Below are 23,152 nucleotides of genomic sequence, written 5' to 3' on the forward strand. Positions count from 1 at the left end.
TGCATGATTGTCCGTCTCGTTTGTCTCTGTGTTGATGCTGTAATGATCCATCCAGTGTGAACCTGTGATAGTGACTTTGATTAAGCTGGTACAGAAATTGGATGGATGATTCTCTGGGATGTTCTTTTTATACCCAGTCAAGTTGTTGTGAGGCCTGTTGAGAATTAACTTGAATTGTGATGAGATGTTCACCAGAAGTTTTTTTCTTTAAGCATTCCACTTTTCTAGTCTCTTGTTGTCCCTGTCCCATCTCATTTGAAAAACGATGTCTCGTTCACATTTGGATTATTATTAAACCTTTATTTAACCAGATAAGTCAATTGAGAACAAATTCTCATTTAAAAAATGTGGAAACACTGGTGCTAAGTGTTCCCATCTCTGAACAAAAATTCCAGACCAGTATTTTGGAGGTACAATGACTGCCAGGTACAGTCCTTGTGTGTCTGAGACTGCATTACACAAGAGAAGACGGCCACGTCAGGTGGGACACAGGGTAAAAAAAGGTGGGATGGGAAGTAGTTACCTGTGGGACAGGCTACTGTCTCCATGCCGACTCTCTGTCTCCCCCCCCCCGTCCTTCCTTCTCTGTCAACTGAGTTCTGCTTGCATGAGCTCACAGGATGACAGCTACTGTGGACAGCCGACCACGCACCGCTGCACTCACGACCCACGCACACACAAGATGTGTGTAATTATGAACACACATACTTGAGCTTTAATGCATTGTTCCATAATGACTTGTGGCAGTGGCACTGCGACATGTGAGTGAGAAAAGCTTTTTGTTCAATCTGATTGCTTGGCCCTTACTCCAAATGCAGCATTGTGTAGAAGCACTCAAGAGCCTGTCGACTCACTGCACGTTTGTTTTTAACTTCACAAAAACGCCTAATGCCAGGGTTTTGCAGCCCAATGGCTTCGTAAAAGCTGTCAATACTTACACCAAGAGGAAACTTTAGTCAAACTTTAGTCCAGTTACTGTATCAGGTCCACATTTACTTCACTGCTTCCAATTAGCATCTCCAGCTCTGGGGTGGATTTGTCAAAATAACTCATTTATGATGTGGATTAGGAGGAAAGTGTTTCCACATCACCACATTAGCACCAGTCAATCTTTCTGTCACACATTTACATGTTACACTCTTTTCCTGGAAGCTTCCTCTCAACATAAATCATGGGTATCCTAATTTTAACTCTAAATTTGCGCGTGTGTGTTATCCCCCTTTAGCCAGTGACAGCAGGGTGGTGTCCTGTGCCGCAGTATGGCGGATGCCCTCCGACTGGGAGACTGGAAGCCATGAGTCACCTGATGACTCCGCCCACAACCCCCAAACCCTGGAGCTGCTCTGTCACCTCGACGACAGCGCCCACGGAAACGCTGCCTGGTAGGTGTTGCTGGGGAATTAGTGCAGTCACAGTGCAAGTGTTTCAGATGGAGTTTTTCTTTTGATCAACAATAATGTGCAGTGATTCATTTGGCTTCTGTGCTTATTTGTAAGGTGGAGTGTTGACGATAACTTAGCAGACTGCTGGATACTTAAGAACATACCAGTGATCATAGCATTACTATTACCATCAAATCAGTTTAATCTAATCAATTTATTTTTATAGAATGTTGTCAAAGCTTTACCAAGACAGAGATGACATTTTCTCTAACAGAACTTGACATTTAACCAGTAAAATATGAAGTTTGGGATTTTAATAACTATGAAGGCCTGTTGCATTATTGAGTCAAGATATAGTACATGTATTTTTTGGTCTATATTAATATTTAAAGATTATTTACAAAAGTCAAACTTTGAATCTCAGTTCATCATTGAAAAATGAATGAATAAAACATTTAAAGTTTTCATGTGTAATTCTATAGTTATAGTGCATAACCCCTTTATGATCATTTGTACTTGACAGATATCACTGCTTGTTAACACTTGCATGGCAGCTAAAAGTCCTTCAATTCTAATGGGAAATTTTTGCTCTAGTCCTTTGACACTCTTGGACAGTATTGCTGCATATTTATGATGATGTTCAGGTCAGGGGACTTTGTGGGGCCGTCAAAAACATCAGCTTGAACCTCCCGGGGCAGTTAATTATCGTATGCCAGAAGCCATCCTGTTCTCATCTAATGCTGTTTCCGGCTCCCAGAATTTGCTGCCATTTATTTGCATTCTCTACGTTGACTGTAACACAAGCCCAAAATGTGATCAATACACCCATGTGATTAACAATTGTGAAGGTGTACTTTTCATGAAATTGTACATCCTTTCTTCTCCAAATATGCCTTTTCTCACTGTGCCCAAAAAGCTCCATTTTAATGGCATCAGCCCTGTTTCTAAGGTGCATCTGATTTGTTGTTTTTGTTAACAAACTTGTGACGCTGAATTTTGTCGTGAAGATCCAGGAAAGATTTACTTTTGATGAATCTTCCATGCTTTTAGCTAACCTATGAACAGGTCTTGTCGAAGGGTTTTCATGACTATTCAGCCCTCAACCCAGGGCCAGATGCATAAAGGATGCATACTCACAGAAAGCATGAATCCACCTTTTCCCGCATACAACTAACATCTGTATTAGAATGTGTGGTGAAAATGTTCACACATTATGCATTTGTCAGACTGTGTGCACAGGTTTTTAGAGCAATTTAACACTGATTAAGATTAAGAAAGATAAAGGCAACAGCATTAAACATGAAACAGAGCCCATCAAAAAGCATCTGTACATCTGTGACTCCTCTCTGGCCTGTATGTGAGACTGAATCACATTCTGTAAAACTGCTTCTTTTATACTGTTGCTTTTATATCATGTTTACTTAGTTGTGGTGCACACAATGTTTTAATGATAAATTCTGGAAGCATCCACATCCTTTTGGAGCTAGAAATGGGTGAAATCATGTTTTGCGTATAGTTTTGTGATGATTGAGATTTAGAAGAGATTCAAACATGTTGAAAATAATTTGTATGCTTATTTCTTCCTTTGTGCCTACTCAGAGTTATGCATTTGACCACTGTTTGATGTGCTCCTGGTCATTATTTGCATTACATACTGAGCAAACCACATCTTATATCTTTTTTTTTTATGGGCATCAGTTCTTTTCCTTTTAAGCTTTGGTAACCTGCATAGAGGAGACTGTGGCTGCAAATCTTTGGGGCAAGACTTTCTTCTCCGGCTGAGTGTTGAAATAAATATTTTATGTAGAACAATGTCTGTGAGCATCACTCATATCACTCATATCAAAACTGTTTCAGTACAATTGTGAGTGTAAGCAGAGCTTTGAGACGGGTTTGAAAAAGATGTGAACCGTCCCGTTCAGCTTGTTACAGGTTGAAGTTGGTTTATGTGTGATGCTCCCATTCGCACGTCACAGGCCCAGCTGTGTTGTTTAGAGAAGCTTAATTTATTCTGTAGTGCTTTTACAAGCCCCCAGTGAAGATTGTGCATGATATGTCCTATGTCTGGGTGCCATATAAGAGGGAGTATTGAAATAACTGAGCAGACAGATGGACATATTGTAGGCCCTCAGAAACTCAACCAGCCCACGCTCCACATGTTTATATTCTGGAATAAGTCTCCTCTACGGCTTCCCTCTGTTTGTGCTATTATTTTTTTCTAGATTGTGCTATTGACTGGCCTAAATCTCAGATTTTAGTCATGCCTCGATTCTTTTGTCTTACAGTCAGAGCTCCTCGCCATAACTCACTGCCTATGAGAATGAAAATCAATGGTCATTCCCCCTTTTATTCTGCTGTTCATCGTCTGCTCGCTGATTGCTATCATTTTTAGACACGCTAGTCAGTTAGCGTGATGCATACTGTAGCAGGAGCTGCAAGGGAGAGATAAAAATTAGGAGAGAGTGATGGAAAATGGAGAGGAGGATGAACAGAAACCCACAAAGAAGAGGGACAGGGAACAGAATATGTGCAACTTAGTGTGTTTTACAGCACCGTGCAGTAGTCTTCATTCAGACCTTATTTCTTTATACGTTTCCAGGAAAACAGGAAATAGATGCAGTGATTTACTGCCATGTGCTAACATAATTGAAGCATAGTAAATAAACAGTGTTTGTACAATTCAAGCTTGAAAATCGACTTTGGTTCAGAGCTCCTTTATTCTTCACCACAGACTGAACCCTCTTAGACAAAGTTTCTGTCATTTCTTTAAGTAGTCTTCAGGAATAGTTCTCCAGGCTTCTTGAAGGACATCCCAAAGCTCTTCTTTGGATGTTGGCTGCCTTTTATTCCGTTCTCTGTCAGATGATCCCACACTGCTTCAATAATGTTGAGGTCCGGGCTCTGGGGAGGATTCATCCCTCCATAAGACCTGTTGCCACTGATTTTCAGTCCACTTCTTGTGTCATTTGGCATAGCTCAGCCTTTTCTCCCCGTTTCCCTTCCTTAAGAATGGCTTCTTGACAGCCACCCTTCCATGGAGAGCATTTCTGATGAGGCTTGGGCCAACAGTAGATGGATCAACTGAAGGTCCAAATGCATCTCTCCGGTCCTGTGACCTCTTTCTTAAGGACATCACTTTCAGATACTGTAGATAGATTTTTAGACCTGCCACTTCCACTTTTGTCATCCATTTGTTCAGTTTCCTCAGATTTTACACACTGTACACACAGGAGACTCTGCGCACCATGCTGAGATATGCCAGGTTTTCAGCTAATATATCTTTGAGAATCACCTTGTTGCTGCAAAAATACTTTCTATGCAACTAAAAAAATGGGAACAAACCATGTGTCAAACTACCATTTAAAACTGGTTCTTCACTAAGTAGTCTGTTATGTGTAGACACAACACCGATTAAGTGAGGTGTCTTTTTTTTATGTTTGAATGATTCATAGGTGAGTGTTAAGTAGTTCACCAAACAAAAAACACATTTGTCTGATGATCGTCAGGTACAAAGACTGGACTGAAAATGAGTGAAAAAGCAGTCAATGCCCAGTAAGGTGAGGGGTGGATCGGGACTTTTTCACAATACTATTCTTTATATATCTTTTGTCCTTTCATGTTTTCTACAGCATTAAAGCCCTGTATTTGGGTTTTGACCTCTTTTTTTTTTTTTTGTTTGGACAAAAATTGTGTTTTTTGAAGGTTTTGGTGAAGGTAAAAGGTAATGGAGTGTATTATGTCAACGATTGTCCTCACAAAGATAGCCATAAAGACATAGTGTGTGTGCATATGTGTGTGTGAGAGTGTGTCAGAGGACAGGTCACGCAAGGCTGCTGGGTAAAGATTGATGGCTCTAGGCGGCACCATCTTAGCATCCTCAGAGCTGTAACCCTCACAAGGGCACCACACTGTGCACATACTGTACATGTGTGTGTTTGTGTGTGGTAGGACTCTGAATTTGATGCTGTGAAGCCTGTAGCCTATGGTCTGCACTGCTGGCTTCCCTAGATGGATGGCTTTGGTCTGCTGCCCACCTCCTCCATCTCTCCCGACACACACACTTATCCTCACTCGCTCTGATAAAACTTGCAGCTCACACCAATATGTGCATGTTTGTGTTAGTAGAGAAAGAGTTGGTGTTCTTTTGAGGTTGTTTTTTTGTGAATATTTGTTCTCCTGCTCATGTGCGTTTGCATCCACCGTAACGTGTCTGCCCGTGTGCAGCTTGCGTTGTTCACGTGTGTGTTTTCTGATCATTGGTGTCCCTCCACTTCCACTAACAATAGCGCTTTCTCCTTCCTCATTGTTTGGGTGGGCAAACATTTGAGCCTCTGCCCTGTTGTGAAGCGTGCGGTAAATGAAAATATCTGCAAAATACACCCAAAAAAAAGATGACTAAACAAAGCTCAAGAAAAAATCTTTTTCTTTTTTTGGGGGGGGGAGGGGGGGTTGCTTTTTCTGTACTCTGTGGCAGCTCCCCCCCCATCTTATCCCTCCTCTTGCACTTGGTTTCGATTTGGAGACTTGCCAGTTGAGTGAATCGATTCCCGTGGAGCCATTTGAGCCAATCACGACTCTAGGAGGGAATGGTAAAGCGCAAAAGGCAACAAGGTTGATTTTCTAAAGTGGGGTGTGACAGGAGGGGGCAGAATGTGTTTATGGGGGTGATTGTGTGGGTTTGTGAATGCACGCTTGGGTGCAGTCATGTGTATTATTGTTGGATCGTTTTAAGTGAGGGGCTTTGAGCCTGTCTGCACATATGTCGAGCCTCTTTCATCGTGTAGCGGCAAAGCCTCCCTGCTTTTTGTCCCTGTTTGTGGCCGGGCATGCGAACGTGTGTATGACATAGCCAAGATTGATTAATTGTGATCACTAAGCGTTAATTTCAGTGTGAATGTCCCAATACACCCCCCACCATGCAGCCTGTGAGCCCAATGTGTGTACATTAAACACCATGATAGATGCACTGGACTGTAGTTTGCAGGTCTGGTGGTTTTTCTTGCAGGTGCAGGTCAGAAAATAATCTTAGTGCTGCTCAGATAAGTGGCAGGTTCATTACAGGAGAATTCAAGGTTATCCATCATGTTTGTCTGTAATATCATAGTAAGAGCTGAAGTTTTATTGCTTTCCATTGAATGTCAACTCAGTATTGAAGCTTAATAAGTAAAATCTTTAAGAATATGTTACATAATTCGGTTGGGACTTAAGCATTGTAAATGACGAATTAAGACACTCTCAGTCAAATGGACTTTTTTATTTTTGAAAGAGGTTTTTTTTTTACTCGAGATGTTGCTATTTTATTTCTTGAACCCAACGTTTCATGCAGTGCATGTGTTTTTACCGTTCCATACGTAGCTACTTTTCATTGTTTTAAACTCAATTCTACAGTGTGTGTGCGTGTGTGTGTGTGTGTGTGTACCTTCTCTCTTTTACTGCTGAGCTGATATTTAATGCCAAGCCATGAATTATTCCCAAACACTAACCAGGGGCCCTCATGTTTAAAAGACTGTGCTGCTTTCATACTGAAACAGGGCGTAGTCACAAGTATCTGCTCCACTTTCCTTTATAAATCCCAGTGAAGGTGAAACTGATACACATGCACGGGACAGTGTCACCACCTTGGCTCCCCCCAAAAATGACTATGCAAAGCACATTAATACACCCCCTCCTGTGACAGATTGTCCAATTAACAAAGCCTGCAGCAAAGAACAAGAGAAAGTTCATAGTGTGAGATCAAACTGCTGATCAAAGAGGCGGAAGATGATGTGAAGAAAACTGTATTATTTGGTTGTTTATTCTTTGGATCAGTAAGAAAGCTAAAACACTGAAGTCAACTGGCTTCGTTAATAGAATAAAGATGAATATGACAGTAAAAATAGTTTTCTGCTGAATTTGAACTGAAGGTCTCACAGGTGAAAGTGCTTGTTAAAGTTCTACAATACCTCATTTTTATTTGGTAAATATAGCTGCACACGAACCCAAAATCATTCATGCATGTGACCCAAAATGGAGGAGAAGGAAAAGCACAAAATGAGTTCTAAAGTACAGTCATTGCAATTTATTTCCCGGTAATTTCCAATTCCTGATTTAAATTTTCTCTCTTATAAATATAATCAAACAATGTAAAATCATTTTTGTGATTTTTGTTTTAGTTGAATATTCATCTATAAAAAAAGAAGCATTTACCAAACCTGCCCCAGGCTACACGGGGCCTTTACCCTCTGTCACTAGAAATCACCCAGGAAAAAACTGCTCCAAGTTCCTGGATGGAATTCTATTTGTTAAAAAAAATCCAACAAGTGTCTTTTAGGTTTTTGTCAACAAATGTTGGTCCTAGGCTTCCTTGACACCAGCCAAGGTAAAAGCTCTGTTTCCCCCTTGCGGGTGGTACCAATGGCTTACTCACTCAGAAATGCAACATTTTGCTGCAAATGTTGAAGGAACGTGATGTAAATGTCGTCATCACAGGTTGTGCTGAAGTCTCTGTTTGCATATGCAGAATACCTCTTTCTGTAGAGGCCTTTAAACTCTTTTGTCCTTCAAGTGGACTTCAACTGTCGTAAGAATCACTTCAAGTTTGTGGTGCCTGCAGGGTTCTGAATGAGCAACTGCAACCAATTATAATCAGCCTGTACGAGTGCCTCAGCAGTTAAGAGTAAGGCCGGGACTCCTTTGCGAACATTTTTACTCACGTTATGAGCTTAAATGTGGTTAAATTTGGCCTTACACTGCCCCTATCAGTCACCTTCATATCACAGGTTGCAAACCTGTAGCATCAATTTCTGAGGATGTGCACAAATGACACTCCAAACAAATGCAGGATACACAAAGCAGTCATGATAAACACTCATATCCATAAGTAAAGTCAATTATATTCCTGACCTAAGAATTCTGGTCAGTCATGGGATTTTTAAAATATTTTCAGTTCGGCATTAGTTTTGTTTCATCCGCTGTAATAGAAAGTTGCAAAACGATAACTCCAAAATTCCGAACTGTCAACCTTGTGTACTGTTGCACCCCCACTAGATAAAAATAAAGGGACTGTAACCTCACCACAATCAACTGTGGCTCATGGTGTATATGTGGACTTCCTTGGTTTGACCTTCTAATAAAGAGAAGAAGAAAAACATAAATCATCAAACTATCTTGAGAAAGTACTCTCAGCTCTCAGAAGCTGCTTAACTTACTGCAATGTAATAATTGAAAATGATAGCTTAAACAATCGAAAATAAAAGCCACATTGTAATACCACGAACAGGTTGCCACTTTGCAAAAATAACCTCCCTCTAAAGATCGAGGAGGAAGAAAAAACACACGTTTGTGTAATCTGCTGGCTTTGTACAGGATGGGCTAACATGAAACCCATATAGATGCAAAGCACAATCTGAGGAGCGAGAGACATGGAGACACATAGGAGAGAGAAGTGCATCCCTGTCCCTGACTGAGATATATGGGGCTGTAAAACCTCCAGCTCTACCCGACAGTATTTACATACCGCTCCAGAAGCCGGCTTGTTGCAGAGCTCAAGGTCAAATGCACATAACTTATAGTGTTTAATAAGACAGAAAGACGATATGAGATGCAGCGCACCAACTGGCTGCCTGTATCTATACTGCATGGATTAATTGATACTATAGGGAAGCATACGGGATGTAAATCCCAATGTGCGAAGAGTATTTTAATTAGTCCTATGGTGTGCTGATGAATGTGTGAGAGTGAAAGGAGAAGAGCTTGTATCTGACATGCTCCGGTATCCATCTATAGGGTTTATGCACTGGGGTATCCGACCAAGGTTGATTTACATATGGACATATATTATTCACATGCTGAGGACATGTTTTATTACAGCAATGGTTTTTGTTTAATTCAATTCAATTTTATTTATATAGCGCCAGATTGCAACAATTGTCATCTCAAGGCACTTAAATAATATAGTCCAATTCAAGCCAATTGGAATTCAATTCATTGTAATCATAATCCAATTAATTCGTTTAGGAATGAGGTTCATATTTGTCCATTTTTCCTGATTTGCTTTCACAAAGGGCTTGAAGCAATTCCACAGTCCTCTCCCTCGTAAGATTTAGGGAGATTTACTGTACAATCCTCGTCCTGTGCCAAAAAAAATCTACAAAATCGCTTTTTAAAAAAAAAAAAATTTTTTAAGACTTTTTTACCAAGCAGTTTCAGAGGTTTTATTTTCTTCTCTTATTTACGGGTTATTGGGGCAGTTTTCTCATGAAAAAATAGATGGGTGAATTTAGATTTATTTCATAGTGTTAAGCTAATAATTAGCTCAACAAGCTAAAATATCTATTATCAATTTTCCTTTTTCTAGAACTACAATATTTGAATAAATCGTATCAGAATTGTCTCGTTGCTCTCTGTTTAATGCTTGAGTCTGACATTGCCTTCACTCTAATGGCTTTCTGCTGTCAAGGTTGTCCGATTTGTCCAAACCAATAACTAGAAATCACCATACAGATGTAAATTTAATGTAATTTCGAGTCGGCACAGAAGTGTAGCTGCGCCAACATACCAGTTTAGACTGAGTTTTAGGTGAGGAGGAGAGCAGTTAGAAAAAGTTTGTCATTGGTTGTTCAGCTGCAGTGCCTTAAGGTTGCAGAAGAAAAGCAATTTTAAGCCAACAACTTCATTGAGGTTTTAGTCCATTGATTGGCTTCTCCTGTGGCTGCCTTTTGATCTTTCTATGTCATTTGACAAAATCACATTTCAAGTAACTAAAAGACAACGTCTGCAGTGAAATCAGCTGTACGTACATGTGTAATGATCTCCCATTGAGAAAGTTAGAAGCAGCAGAATGTCTTCAAGGTTTGCTCACACAGTCCACGGTGTTAGGTTGGTGGCCATAATTTGATCAAAATCTTGTTTTAGCACCATGTGCATGTAAAGAACGGTAGTCCAGTTAAATGAACCATTCAAGCTATAAGCATAGTTGTCCTGTAAGCTGTCCCTGAAATGAAGTTGTACCACTTACGCTCAGTTGGGAAAAATAACATCCACAAGAGGAAAGATGCTGGTCAGTCACATTTCCATCCCCCCTAAAGCAAATCTTCTTTTAAAAAGGCAAAAACCACATCAAGCAAGCTTAAACTGTCAGTTCACCTTCATTCACATCTTCTGAATATGGATCAAAAACAGCAAAAGAATTTCAGTCAAGATGCGTTTGTCACATTGTCAGAAGTAGACAGCCACAGTTTAAGAAAATGAAAAATGTCGCTTCTTTTTGTCATTTCTATGTTAGACAATAAATGTAACATTAAATTAATGTGTAATGTCACCATTTTTATTTTTGTATTGACGCCTTTTTGTTTTAGTATTTTTTAAGTATTTAGGAAAAATATAGATTCATATTTTCAGGGTCTCCAGGTTAATGAATTTAAGTCGTGTATTGTTTTCCGAATGACAAGATGTTTGCTTACTGTTAGTATTTAGACGTGTGTCTGAGCATGCCGGGTCCATGAGTGTTAGCTCCTCAAGAGGGCAGTAAAAGCTGTCCCTCAGCAGCCATGAATTCACAGCCCTGATAAGCACAGCTCCTCTGCTTCCCTTGATCACTCCCACTCACTGCCCCACGTATTCTAATGACACTATGCATATTAGAAACCTGTATTTAATCCAAAAGCAAACTTAAACTTTGTCTTCCCTCCATTCCTCTGTCATTTTCTTTATCTCTCTCAAACACACTCACCTTCTCTAACACGTCTGCTCTCTTTCTCTCAAACTCCGGCTTTGTTGCTGCTGCTTCAGGTTGACAAATGAGTCCAAGAAAATGGAGTTGTCTCATTTTTTAACTCCTTAAATAAATGGCATTGTTTGGTAAACGTTTAATGACAGCAGCTTTAGCCAGACCACATCTGCACTTCTGTGACATTTCACATCCCTTAACCCAGATTAAACATAGCCTTTTTCTTGAGCTGCAAAGTCTCACTAAATCAAAACCTTAACAAGCATATAACAGCCTTTTGAGGCCAAAGTTATTTTAAGCTTATTGCCAGGTCTATGACTTCACTGACATGTGGCAGGGTTTGGAGTTAAAAGCACTGCTTGGATTGTGCTTCTTCTCTGTCGTTGCTTCTGTCTTTATTTAGCAGCTGAAGCTATTCAAACTAAGATAAACTAACAAAAGCACACAAGTTATCCAGGCAGCATCGAGGGAATAATGAAAAACAATGAGCGCAGCCCTGTGTGCAGAATACCTACTTTAAGCAGAGCACAGTGGAGAATCACAACTCCAAGAGGCGTGCAGTAAAGAATCAATACTCTGCAGACAGTTGTATGCAGGGAGCGATCAAAGTAAAGTATGCAGTAAAAGCTAAATTGTAATAGCAGTGAGGCAACTGTGTGTTCCAGTCTTGTGGAGCGAGATTGACAGAATTGGGCTGCAGCATTTGCCAATAAGCACTCTGTGCTAACCACATAGAGTGCAGTTATGTGTCATCGGCACTCTCATGGACAGTTTATAATTCTGGAGCTTAATTAGTAAAGATTGTAGCAATCAACTAAGATGACTATCTGCGCACACAATTAATCAACAACACAAACCCCCTCAGGAGGATCATGCCTCTGATACGAGCATCTGGATTTAAAAAAAAAAAATCCATAAAATGAATTTGTGATCTTTGGAATTTGATTTGACTTAAAGGAACAGTGTGGACTGGTTACTGACATCTAGTGGTCACGTTGGAGATAACAACCACCTCAACTATTGCCGACCCACCATCTCGCAACTCTATTAGAAGGCTAAACTACCTGTCAGGGAGACACAGACAACTTCAGCATCTCTATGATTACTTCTTTATCAGTGATTTCAGTCTGGGAAAGGCCACACCACTGTTTATTCTTCTTTTCTGCTTTCACCTATCCCGACCTTTTTTTTTTTTTTGCCTCTTTATGTTTTCACTTCCTTGACAAGGTTGATTCATGCGCCGTTGCCGGTTCTTGACCTTTAATTTTTCAAATGTGCACCCTCAAGCTTCACATAAAACTTGATTCACTGCCACTGATTCCTCAACGTTCTTCTTCTTCTTCATCACCCTCGGAACAATACTCTTCTTCTATGTGCGTTTTATGACAATTATATGGCTTTTCTTTGACTTTGAAGGACCCGCACAAATCCATATAACTGGTTCAACTAATAAAAACAGAATTTATGTAGAAAATAAATTGCAGGCTAATTTTATATTTTTATTTAATATATTTGTCTCATAGGTATTTCTTGTTGTTGCACACTTTAACCTTTTATATAACTAAAAATCATAAATATTATTAGGAATACTTAATTCTGAGTAAAGCAGGAAAAAAAATCAGTTCTGAGTATCATTAAACATTTAGCTAAACATCAATCATTTAAAAATCCCAAAGTAAATTAAATTCTGTTTTCAAATTAGCAGTGTCCTCAGCTCTAAGACACCTAATTCACCTAATAAGATCAGTTTAGACAATCCAGACTGAAGGGCAAACAGAGCTGAGCTTGATTTAACCAAAGAAGTCTGCCCAGATGTGAGGTCACTAATGCACACTGCAGATGTCAGATACTTCAGTGGCCTTCGAGCTATGAACTATGTTACCAGCATTGTTGAACTTTATGGCAGCCATGTCGTGCCATGGATTCAGCTGGAATATCGACACAGCGTCAGCATGCTAGCTGGGACAGGGTCTAAATCCTGCCGGCACACGGGTGTGTCCGTTATAATCCCAACCGTCTCTGGTGAAGGTTTGTGAAACTGCCAGAAAAAAACATGTCCACGCCACACAAATATATAGCGAGGAAGAATGCTGTGAGAATGTGCACATCTTACGCATCCTTTAAACCCTTCATGCCAAAAGTTGGGGTCGCCAAATGAAAGTTTGTTTTTATAGAGAGAAAAGCAAATTATTAACTGCCTTATTTTGCACTTACTTTGTTTCATTAAATATAAATTGTGTCAAAGATGGTGCTTAACTGGCAATAAAAATGGTGCTAAATGGTTGTTAATGCACAAATTCTCTTTTTGAGAAACTAAGTCCAGTGTAATTTGAGTCGGGAGGATTTATCAACTTCAAAAAGTGGGTCCCCAGAAAAAAAGTTTGGGAAACACTGCTTTAGACTGTACGCACACACGATTTAATGGATGAATGCAATGTAACCTTGATATGAGGAAATGTTTACCATAAAACCAAATGGACAGTTTCACAGATATTGCTCATTATGATATTGATTTATTCTGATTTTGTTTCTCCTTTTTTAATCTTTTTTCACAGTATATTCATACTTGCAGTAATTATGGGAGCTGTAATAACTGCAGCTGTGTGTTGTGGAAGACACCTCTAATCAGTCTTTAAAAAGAAAAATACTATTTCGAGCTAGCTCTGGCTTTCTGGCACCAGATTGCCTCACAGGCTTCTACACGGCTATTTAGGAAAACATCAAACATTCCATAATCTGTACATGAGTGTCTCCTCCTGGTCATCTGCACAAAGACCGTAAAAAAAACAGAAGTTGCCGTTCCTCTGCTGTTGTGGTGATGTGATGTTTTTGATTGTTTCACCTCTGCTGGCTCGTTTGCGCTAAACTTACAAGCTAATCGCTTGTTACTTTTTAAATTTGTTTGTGATTACATAGACTGAATAAAACTGATTTGAATTTTCTCTGCTTCAGCGTTGAATCTCAGTTCTATATTTAGTAAAACTGTACTTGTTCTGTTAGTCATGGTGCAAATTTAGGGGGGGCGTATCTGCTTCCATTCGTGGCAAAAATGGTTGTAGAAATCAGGTTTATGCATGTGTGTAGAGTTTTTTTGATGATTAAATCTGCCAAAAAGAATATGTATACACATGTCTGTCTTTGGAAGTGCACACAGTTTTCGTCATGAATCTACAGTTTTATGCATTTGGCTCCAGGTAGAAATATGAGGCAGGTGGTATAACCATGGATCTGCACAAAATCAATCCACCGAGTGTCCTCAGAGAGTGGTTGCTCCTGAAACCTCAGTTCTTACATTAAATGCACTGCTGGCTCTTTACGAAATCAATCCACATTCTGTAAGTCCAGTAGGTGCACATACAGCCCTGTAACATCTGTGATACAAGATGGTTATTATAAATAATTCTGATTCTCTGACCTTGTGTGTTGCCAGGGCTGCGGTAATACCATATTTCAGCTTTGCTATTCAGGAAATTAATCCAGTTCTTTCTAATATCATCTCTGCACTTTTAATAAACATCACCAGTTTGGCACATTACTCTGAATTAAAACATTTTACAAACATTGAGGACCATGGTGCCCTAAAGGTTAGATGAGCTTATGACTGGACTGGAAGTCACCGAAGACCAACAGGATGAAATCTGAAATGGAAAGGCAGCAGTTGCTGCTCCTTCTTCAACATCAACCTGTTGTGCTCTTCACCAAGATTGTTAACCTCAACTTTTCCAGTGAGTCTAACTGCTGTACAGTGCTGGGCTTCTCGCAGGTGTCACTGTGTAGAACTGTGTACATGTGATCAAAGTATTTCCAAAAGTGTGGTTATCTCTCAGTGAAACTGCCCTGAATAAACAGGCTGCCAAGAAATCTTGAACAAACCATTAGGCTTTGTTTTGTTGTCCAAAAAGCCTGAATCACATTACTTTAAACGCAGTAATACAACCAGGCCTCACAGCACCTTAAACACCACACGTCCAACTCCGTAGTCCTGGATGTTGTTGCACAGCAGGGCTGATTTTCGTTGCAGACCTTCAAACTTAGTTGTCCACCAACTGGAACGTTGGTGTTTCCTCAGCTTGTCTCATATCTTGGGAAAGATACTGAGCACCACATTGCCTCCTCAGTGTAAAATGCTGAATGTTTATGAATCAGTGAAAATTACCTTGCACTGTAAAGCACTTTGAGATGTCAACAAGACTTGAAAAGCACTGTAATACTGCAGTCCATTTATTATTAATTTCAAAAGGATTTGTTGTTTGTGCACTTTGTAAACTTCCTAAATACTCTAATCTTCATGTGGATACTGTGCATGCAGGAGACATCTGCAGGCAGCCCTACACTGTACCATCAGATGTTTGAAATGGGTCACATTGTGGTTCTGCATATAGTTATCATGTAAGGTCCTACATCAACTGATGTATGTTTTATTTGCAGATTAGCCTGAAATGTCTGCACATTTGATCAACATGTGTGTTCGGACTGTGACTCTGATATTCTGTGTTTGTGTGTGTGCTGCATGTGTGTCTTTGTGCATTTACAGCGTGCTGTGGGAGCCCATGGGGGATGGCAAGCGTGTGATTTCATTGGCTGATAACCATGCGCTGCTCTGGGACCTCCAGGAGAGCTCTACACAGGCCAAAGTAAGACACAAACTGTAAAGCACAGTGCACACTCAGACACACACACACCGCATCGCACAGAAGCTAGCTCATTATTTGATAACCACCATATCGTCTTGGTGTTATCTGTTCCATACACACACATTCACACAGAGTATCTGGATAGATCTAAGTTGAAGCTCCTTTCATGTTATTCTGGTCAAGTCTGTCCCAAAGTGATAGTAATAGTCTTGTGTAATAAGAGAGGTAATTCCATCTCTGTTCACTGATGTGATGCTGCTCGAGTTTGGGTTTCTCTTAAAACATACAGAAACTGAAGACATGAAATGTTACAATCAAATTTAAGAGGTAAAGATCTCAGTCAAAGTTGTGAATCATAGCCGTGTAATTTGTACTTTCCGACTGTGCTGCTATTAGTATGTCTCCAAGAACATTTTTCGTACTCAAGACATAAAGAAGTAATTACAAGGGGACAGTAATTGATATCTGTGTATAAATGGTTAAAACTAGGGCTATTATCAGGGCCAAAAGAATATAGGTATATCAACATAATAATAAAATGAAATGAGTATACTCAAAATACGAGTATAGAGAGCCTGCTTTTAACATGGGAGGTGACACTTGCTTTCAATTCATTTTCAATGAGAAGAGGGTGTACAAGAGGTGCTGGGGGCAGTCACTTCCCATCTGAAAGCTTATCTAATGCACAACAACTGCACAAAAAAATACCTGCTGTTAATTACATGATGATTCTGTCAACTGAGAGAATCATTCTTATGTATTACATCCTTACATCAGAATAAACCTTCATTCTGAATTACCACGAAACCACTTTGAAAATCACATGCCACATTTTGACCAAATACATTCAGTACTTTTTATAACTTCATGGAGTTAATAGATCAGTTTGGCCCTGAGTCTTCTGTCCTTCCATTAGGGAATAAGTTACAGGACAGATCAGGCTAAAGCTAAGTCTGAAGCATAAAAACAACATAGTGCCGCGGCCGCTGTGCTAATGAAGCACAGATACACACATTATTATTAATGTAACACATTTCTATGAAACGTGTTGTTTTGACTTGTTTTTGTTTGTGCCTTAAAACATAACTTCTGTGAAACAATCGGAGATTAACAGTTTATTTCTATGATTTAGTGCTCTGTTGTAGCAATCTGTTCCCCCTCAACATTCCCTCTCAAGCTTCTGGTGCATGCTGTCTCTTCTCAGCTGATTGAGGTCTGACTATTGTGTTTTCACAAACAGCAACAACTATTCCTGTAGTACAGCTTAATGTTAAGATACTCAGAAATGTTCAGCGCTGGAAGCCTAATCCCAAAAGTTCCAATTAGAATTATTATCCCCCTCCAGGGCCCTTTTTGGGAGATTGAATATCTTCATTTGGCACCTGGTTCGTGGGGTGAAATGCATGGGGCAGAAGAAACGAACCTCCAAAAAATCCCTTGTTCCTGGAAAAGGATCTTGTGGTTTCAAAGCAAGTTTTGTTGTTGGCTTCTGTGATAATAATTATGTTTCAATTATTTTTTTTAAGACCTTTTGGGGGCCTTTGTCTCTTCTATGGTGAGCTCTAGTTATTAATTGTTTCAATTACAGTCTGGTACGTACTAACAATGTCACACTTGGACAAGTTTTGGATGTCAAATTTACTGTTTACTGTAAATTTCCCTCCAAAATTGTCCATTGAGGGACTGTAGGAATGTCTTTGTGTGGTGAAACAGTGAAGAAAATATATTTGCCTCAGCTCTTTGCCTAGACCTTAATGAGTTTAGGGAAAGATGAAGAGGAGAATCCATAAGGATATTTAATGTCTTCTAAGACCCATTTACTCTGTCCGTAGATACTTGAATTCTATATTAGTTTTGACCAATTTGATCAAATTGTTAGCCAAACCAAACCAAACAAAAAGGTAATCATGGTAGCAGTCATGATGATTGAAGATCCATACCACATTACATTTATTGAGTAGACCTCACAGGATGGTCCTCCATCCCAGCATGCAACATTACGTGACATAACCACCAAGAAATCAAGATCCAGGAAAGCTCTCAGAAAGGTGCATATGTTTTCTCAGCTGTACTTAAAAGGGTGCAAACACTGAACCTTGAAAATCAGTACATTTTGTACATTTCTGTCTGTATCCTTATGATTCTGCACCCTTAATGACAAAAATCTCCTTACCTGTTTTAGCACAAAATGTACCTTTTTATGAGGCAAAAACCATACCCTCAAAAACACAGACCAAACAATTGTACTTTTATTCATCAAAGTTTATTAAAGTAATGAGCCACATTAGGCAAGGTGCACCCTGGACAGATCATCAGCCCATCACAGGGCTAACACACAGACAAACTACCACGCATGCTCACACCTGCAATCAGATCGGAAGCCAGAGTACCAGAAGAAAATCCATTCAGGCACAAGGACCTGCAAACTTCACAGGCCTCAGCCAAAAAATCTAATGGGAAGTAGCTATGCTGTAAAGTGGAAGCATCTAACTATGTTACGCTGATTGAATTAACAAACTCTACATTGAGTTTGATTTGTAGATTATCTAGAACATCTATGAATAATCTAATAAGAGCCAAGCCTGTGGATATGCCTGAGCCACGTGGGTATTAAAGGTACATTTATGGACCTTCAGTCATCATTGATAAGTTTGTACCAATAGAATAAAATAAATGTCCACCTTGAGAACCATTGTTGTACCTTGCAGGGTACTTTTTGACTTACAACTGTAGCTTTGGGTACAGAAATGATACACTTGTTTCTCTGTGTGCCTTCACATTCTTCATTACAAGTACATGTACATTAGACCTTCTCTATTAAGTGTTGTTAGCGTTCCTTTTGTACTGTTGTGGCCATATATGGCTGAATATATATATATATATATATGTGTGTGTGTGTGGGAATAATTTTGACAATAACTGTTGTGAAAAGTGCTGCTATCTATCATCCAGACACAATCCCTTCTGGCTCCTTATATAGAAAGTCATGAATGAAAACATCGTTAGGTTGAAAAAGGGGAGATAGAAAGCCAAACTTAGGTTGTCAAAATTGTCCCTGGCTGGCAGAAACACTCATTGATGATTTTAATACACCAGAAGTACCATGGAACTAAATTGAGTGTAAATACTTGTGGTCAATTTGCCTGTGGTTGTGTCCTTCATAATGCAAGGTGAAGAGGCTCTTCACTTTAGATTCACTGTCTCCAACCTGCCAGTTTTGCACTTAAAAGCCCCATTATGTATTCACAGCCTGCAAACAGTGGTGTGTGTCAGGTGTGCACGCATGTGGCTCAAGAAGTTATACAGTTGTTTTGTCAGCCAAGGCTTCCGTGGCCGTGAGTGTTCTGTTCCATTAGAACCCAGGCCTGATAAAGAATATACAGTAGATGACTCATTAGTAATTCATACACCCGTAGACACATTCACATTAAGGGCATTAAGGTCCCACATCTAATGGTTTCAGGTATGTGTGTGTGTGTGTGTGTGTATTTAGTGTTCATCTCAGTGAGTTCACAAGGTGAAGTTTGGATAAACACATGCACACGACCACCCTCTTGTTGGCCTCTCACTCTGCCAGTGTGTGCCAGGCTGATTATGTTGAGTTTTGGGTCATTTCTATTCAACTGAAAATGCTGTGATTTTATTTATCCACTATATCCACTTTTTAAAATGTGTTCAGTTCCATTTTTTTGGATTATTAACACATACATTTGTGATTTCTGACGTAATTGGCTAAATAAATCCTAGCTCCAGGCAAAAAAGTAGAAGTGGGGGACAGTGACGTTAAGAAATGGGTGTCGAATTTAAGGTAAACATCACAAACACCGTATGATGCAAATGGCATTTTCCACAAAGTAGGAGCTTTTTAAAAAATTTTATCCCACACTACATTTGTTTGTGATGAGTACTGGGTGTTTACCTTCATCCAGTAAGTTATTTATAATATGCTGTATGTGCAGTTTACATGGAGGAGTATTTTGACAACTGGCCTTATTCTAAATGAGACAATATTCTAATTATGATGTTTATATGGGCTGCTTTAAGAATAATTCTTTCTTATTTTCATTTACGTCACAGAGCATAGTCTGATGAATGATTTAAGCAAAGATTGCCTTCCCCAAAGATGTATTATGCTGAAAGGCAGTTCACGGTTTCAGCGCCTGCTGAGTCATAAGGCCTGTGTGATGTAAATCACGTCATCCCCACCAGTCCAAAATGTTCCACTAGGTCCCTCTGCAGCCAGTCACATGCATCCAAAATAATTGTAGTGTGGACTGAGCGTGCTGACTGTTCATGGGCCTGGATCAGTCTACATTCAGAACTTCCAGACAAAGAGCATGTGGTGCAGACGATCAACATGGACATTGGGGAGATATTCTGCAGGAGATTCAGCTTTATCTGCACCTCTACATTGTACTGTAGTCGGATTAAATGTCCATGCAGGTGAAGCTTCAGCACAGCTGACCCCAAAGGTAGCATATATGCACTCTGTTCCCAATCAAATGTCGACATGGAAGCCATGTACCCACCCTCACAAAGCCAAAGATATACCAAAAGAAAGACAGAGCAATACGGCGTTTTCTCCCGCGTGGCAAAGCTATGTCTTCTTTCTTTTTGTAGTTACCTGTTCTTAACTCAACAGAACCTAGAGCATTCCTCATCAAGCAATTGGCTGCTTCTGTGAGCAAAAAGGACATAAAATTGAGATTAAAGTGTATACATGTCAATATAATGTGGCCAAGGTCAGAAATATACATGCTTTTTATTCACACGCTCACGCAAGCATCTCGCGCCGTCATGGGTGTAATTGTTCACATACTTACCAGTGTACCACGCTTGTTGTTGGAGGATTCCACTAAGGGACACACCAGATTAATCAGGCCGGAAAAAACATGCCATCGGCACTGCCCCCATTGTGTTTTTCCAACATTTTTCTCTGTGCAGGGACATTTCCAAACTGGTACTGATCTCTTGCCAACCATTTTCACAGGCATGTTTGTCACTGTGCAGTGGCAAAGACGCATCTTAACAACACAGGTAATTGCAGACTTTCTCGGCAAGCTTGTCTTCAAAACTACCTACCGTTTTCACCACTGCCAACCCTATAACCTCTTTATCTGGTCAAATTCACCACACACTGTACCTACCAGTCACATATATATAGCAGCTTAGAGTTCATTTTTGAGGACATGCACAAACGATGCTCCAAACAAATGCAGGATATGTTAGGCTGCCATGATAAACATGTGTATCCATAATTAAAAACGAGAAAATTTGTTGCCTAATATTGAACTCTACATACCTAAACCTCATTGTTGCTTACTCCACATATGACCTCAATAAGGTTAAAGTGATCTTGAAATGCAGTTTAAATGGCCATTGGGAGGGTGTCTGTGGTAAGATAAGCCATTATGCTTTCTTAACAGTAAATGAAAGTTCTGGGTTGGAGCAGAGATAAATTAGAGTCACTTGGGTGACTGTCATATACATAACCCCACATCCAAATCTTCATCTCTCACCTTATATGGACTTTTTTCAACTTTTAAAAGGCTTTGTAACTGCTTTCATGACAGTTTCACAAAATATCTTCAGCCTGTATGTAAATGTTCAGTTATCTTCTAACCTGTATACACAGATACTTAGAAAATCATGTCCTGGAACATGAAGCAAAAGATTACATGTGTCACAGTTTCAGTGACTTCTGCCACTAAATTGGACCAAAATACTAAAACGAGTTTAGGATTAACCAACTATAATTAACTAACTCGGTGACACACTCGAGTTAAACACACTTAACTGTTTTAATATGAGTTGTATGTGTTATTTAGCATAAAAAGTGTATGAATGAAAACAAAAACATTTAATCGCTGTCAAAAAGCTTTCAAAGCACAGCAACAGCAAGTTATCCAATGCCACATTCTGGTGGTCCATGCAGATCAGATTCACCTCACTTTGTTTGCAAAAACTTAAATGCCATTTTTTTTATTTATTTTTTTTGCCAGTCATGTTTATTTCTTAGAGCCAGTGTATGCAGGACCTGTTGTCGTCTAACACAACTCGCACTCATGCGTCAGAGCACCAACCCCATCGGATAACTTGTGCGTATCTCTGAGACGCCAGCAGCTTTGCAACAACGCCAGTAATTGATGCCCTGGGAATAAGTAGTGTTAATCTTCAGAGGTGTGCTGTTACTTTGGCTCGCAAAGTGTAATCTTAGTAAATGAACCAAAATCAGCCAAATCTTAATTATTTTATCCATCAGCCCTTGTGTCTCAACTCAGCACATACAACATTTAAGATGTATTTGCTGTTTGTAATGATAATTCTGTGTTTGTTTGTGAGCGTCCGACGTGAGGATGAGTGGACAGCAGAGGTGTGTGTGTGGGGGACAATGCAGTTATTATTCCTGCATTGATGGAAAGAAGGAGCTTGGTTGACGGTAATATCCAGGGAAGGAATATAATGAGAAAGGGATGAAGGAGGGAGGATGGAGAAAGAGTGAATGCTGAAGGGTCCTGCTGATTTGAAAGATGAAGATTAGGAGGGAGGAAGAGCGTGTCTGGATAAGGAAAGAAAGCAGGCTTGATGAGGAGAAGGGGAATGTAAAGGAGGAGAAGGAACTCGACAGGCAAGACAAATTCCTCCAGTGCTGATGAGAATGCTAATCTCCTTACTTCTCTCCCTCCTCCCTTCTTCATCCCACTTTCCTCTCCTGTTCCCTCAGTCTGTCAGAGAATGATGTGTTCATCTCAAGCCATGTCCAGCTGCAGCTTGAACGTCTTTCTCTCAAGGGTCTGGCCTAGATTAGAGCGCGTGAGTTTGATGTGTGTGTGTGTGTGTGTGTGTGTGTGTGTGTGTGTGTGTGTGTGTGTGTGTGTGTGTGTGTGTGTGTGTGTGTGTGTGTGTGTGTGTGTGTGTGTGTGTGTGTGTGTGTGTGTGTGTGTGTGTGTGTGTGTGTGTGTGTGTGTGTGTGTGTGTGTGTGTGTGTGTGTGTGTGTGTGTGTGTTTGGGACTCATCAATTAGACTAGCTGGTGGAATTGAGTGAGAACATCTCTGATGCCTCACAGCACACCCACTCACCTTGTCCTACACATCTACTCACACACACAAACAAATGCAGACGCACTAACACACCAGAGTCTTGAGAAGGCATGAATGCATGCCGATTTGACAGATAGCTCTGCATTACTGATGCTGGTCTCCTAAATGAATGTGTCCCCTTGTGTTGTGTGCACTGCCTTGTTAGGCCGCCTAATTTGGTTAGTGCACTAATAAAGCTGGGAACTTGGGATGCACGAAGCTCAAGCTTTGCTGTTGCCCCATCAGTGCAGCGCGAGTCCTGCTGTACTGATCGTGGAGTTAAAAAAGGACCCAGGAATTACAAATGTGAGTCACTTTGTGGGACGAGAGCAGAGGTTATATTAGGCTG

The 23,152-nt window shown here is 40.0% G+C and overlaps 2 protein-coding genes across 2 annotated transcripts in view; both read left to right on the plus strand.

The window, feature by feature from the left end:
- adi1 (acireductone dioxygenase 1) overlaps nucleotides 1-23,152 on the plus strand; it is a 331,967-nt gene that overhangs the window by 48,507 nt on the left and 260,308 nt on the right. The window lies entirely within an intron of this gene.
- Nucleotides 1-23,152, plus strand: part of eipr1 (EARP complex and GARP complex interacting protein 1) — a 67,547-nt gene that overhangs the window by 10,231 nt on the left and 34,164 nt on the right. The window contains exons 4-5 of the mRNA XM_072365705.1: nucleotides 1,226-1,382; nucleotides 15,623-15,722. Coding sequence (XP_072221806.1) covers nucleotides 1,226-1,382; nucleotides 15,623-15,722 — 257 coding nt within the window. The remainder of the gene's footprint in view (nucleotides 1-1,225; nucleotides 1,383-15,622; nucleotides 15,723-23,152) is intronic.

The sequence above is a fragment of the Leuresthes tenuis genome, unplaced genomic scaffold (genome assembly GCF_036924035.1).
Source record: "Leuresthes tenuis unplaced genomic scaffold, fLeuTen1.0.hap1 SCAF_15, whole genome shotgun sequence".
NCBI lineage: Eukaryota > Metazoa > Chordata > Actinopteri > Atheriniformes > Atherinopsidae > Leuresthes > Leuresthes tenuis.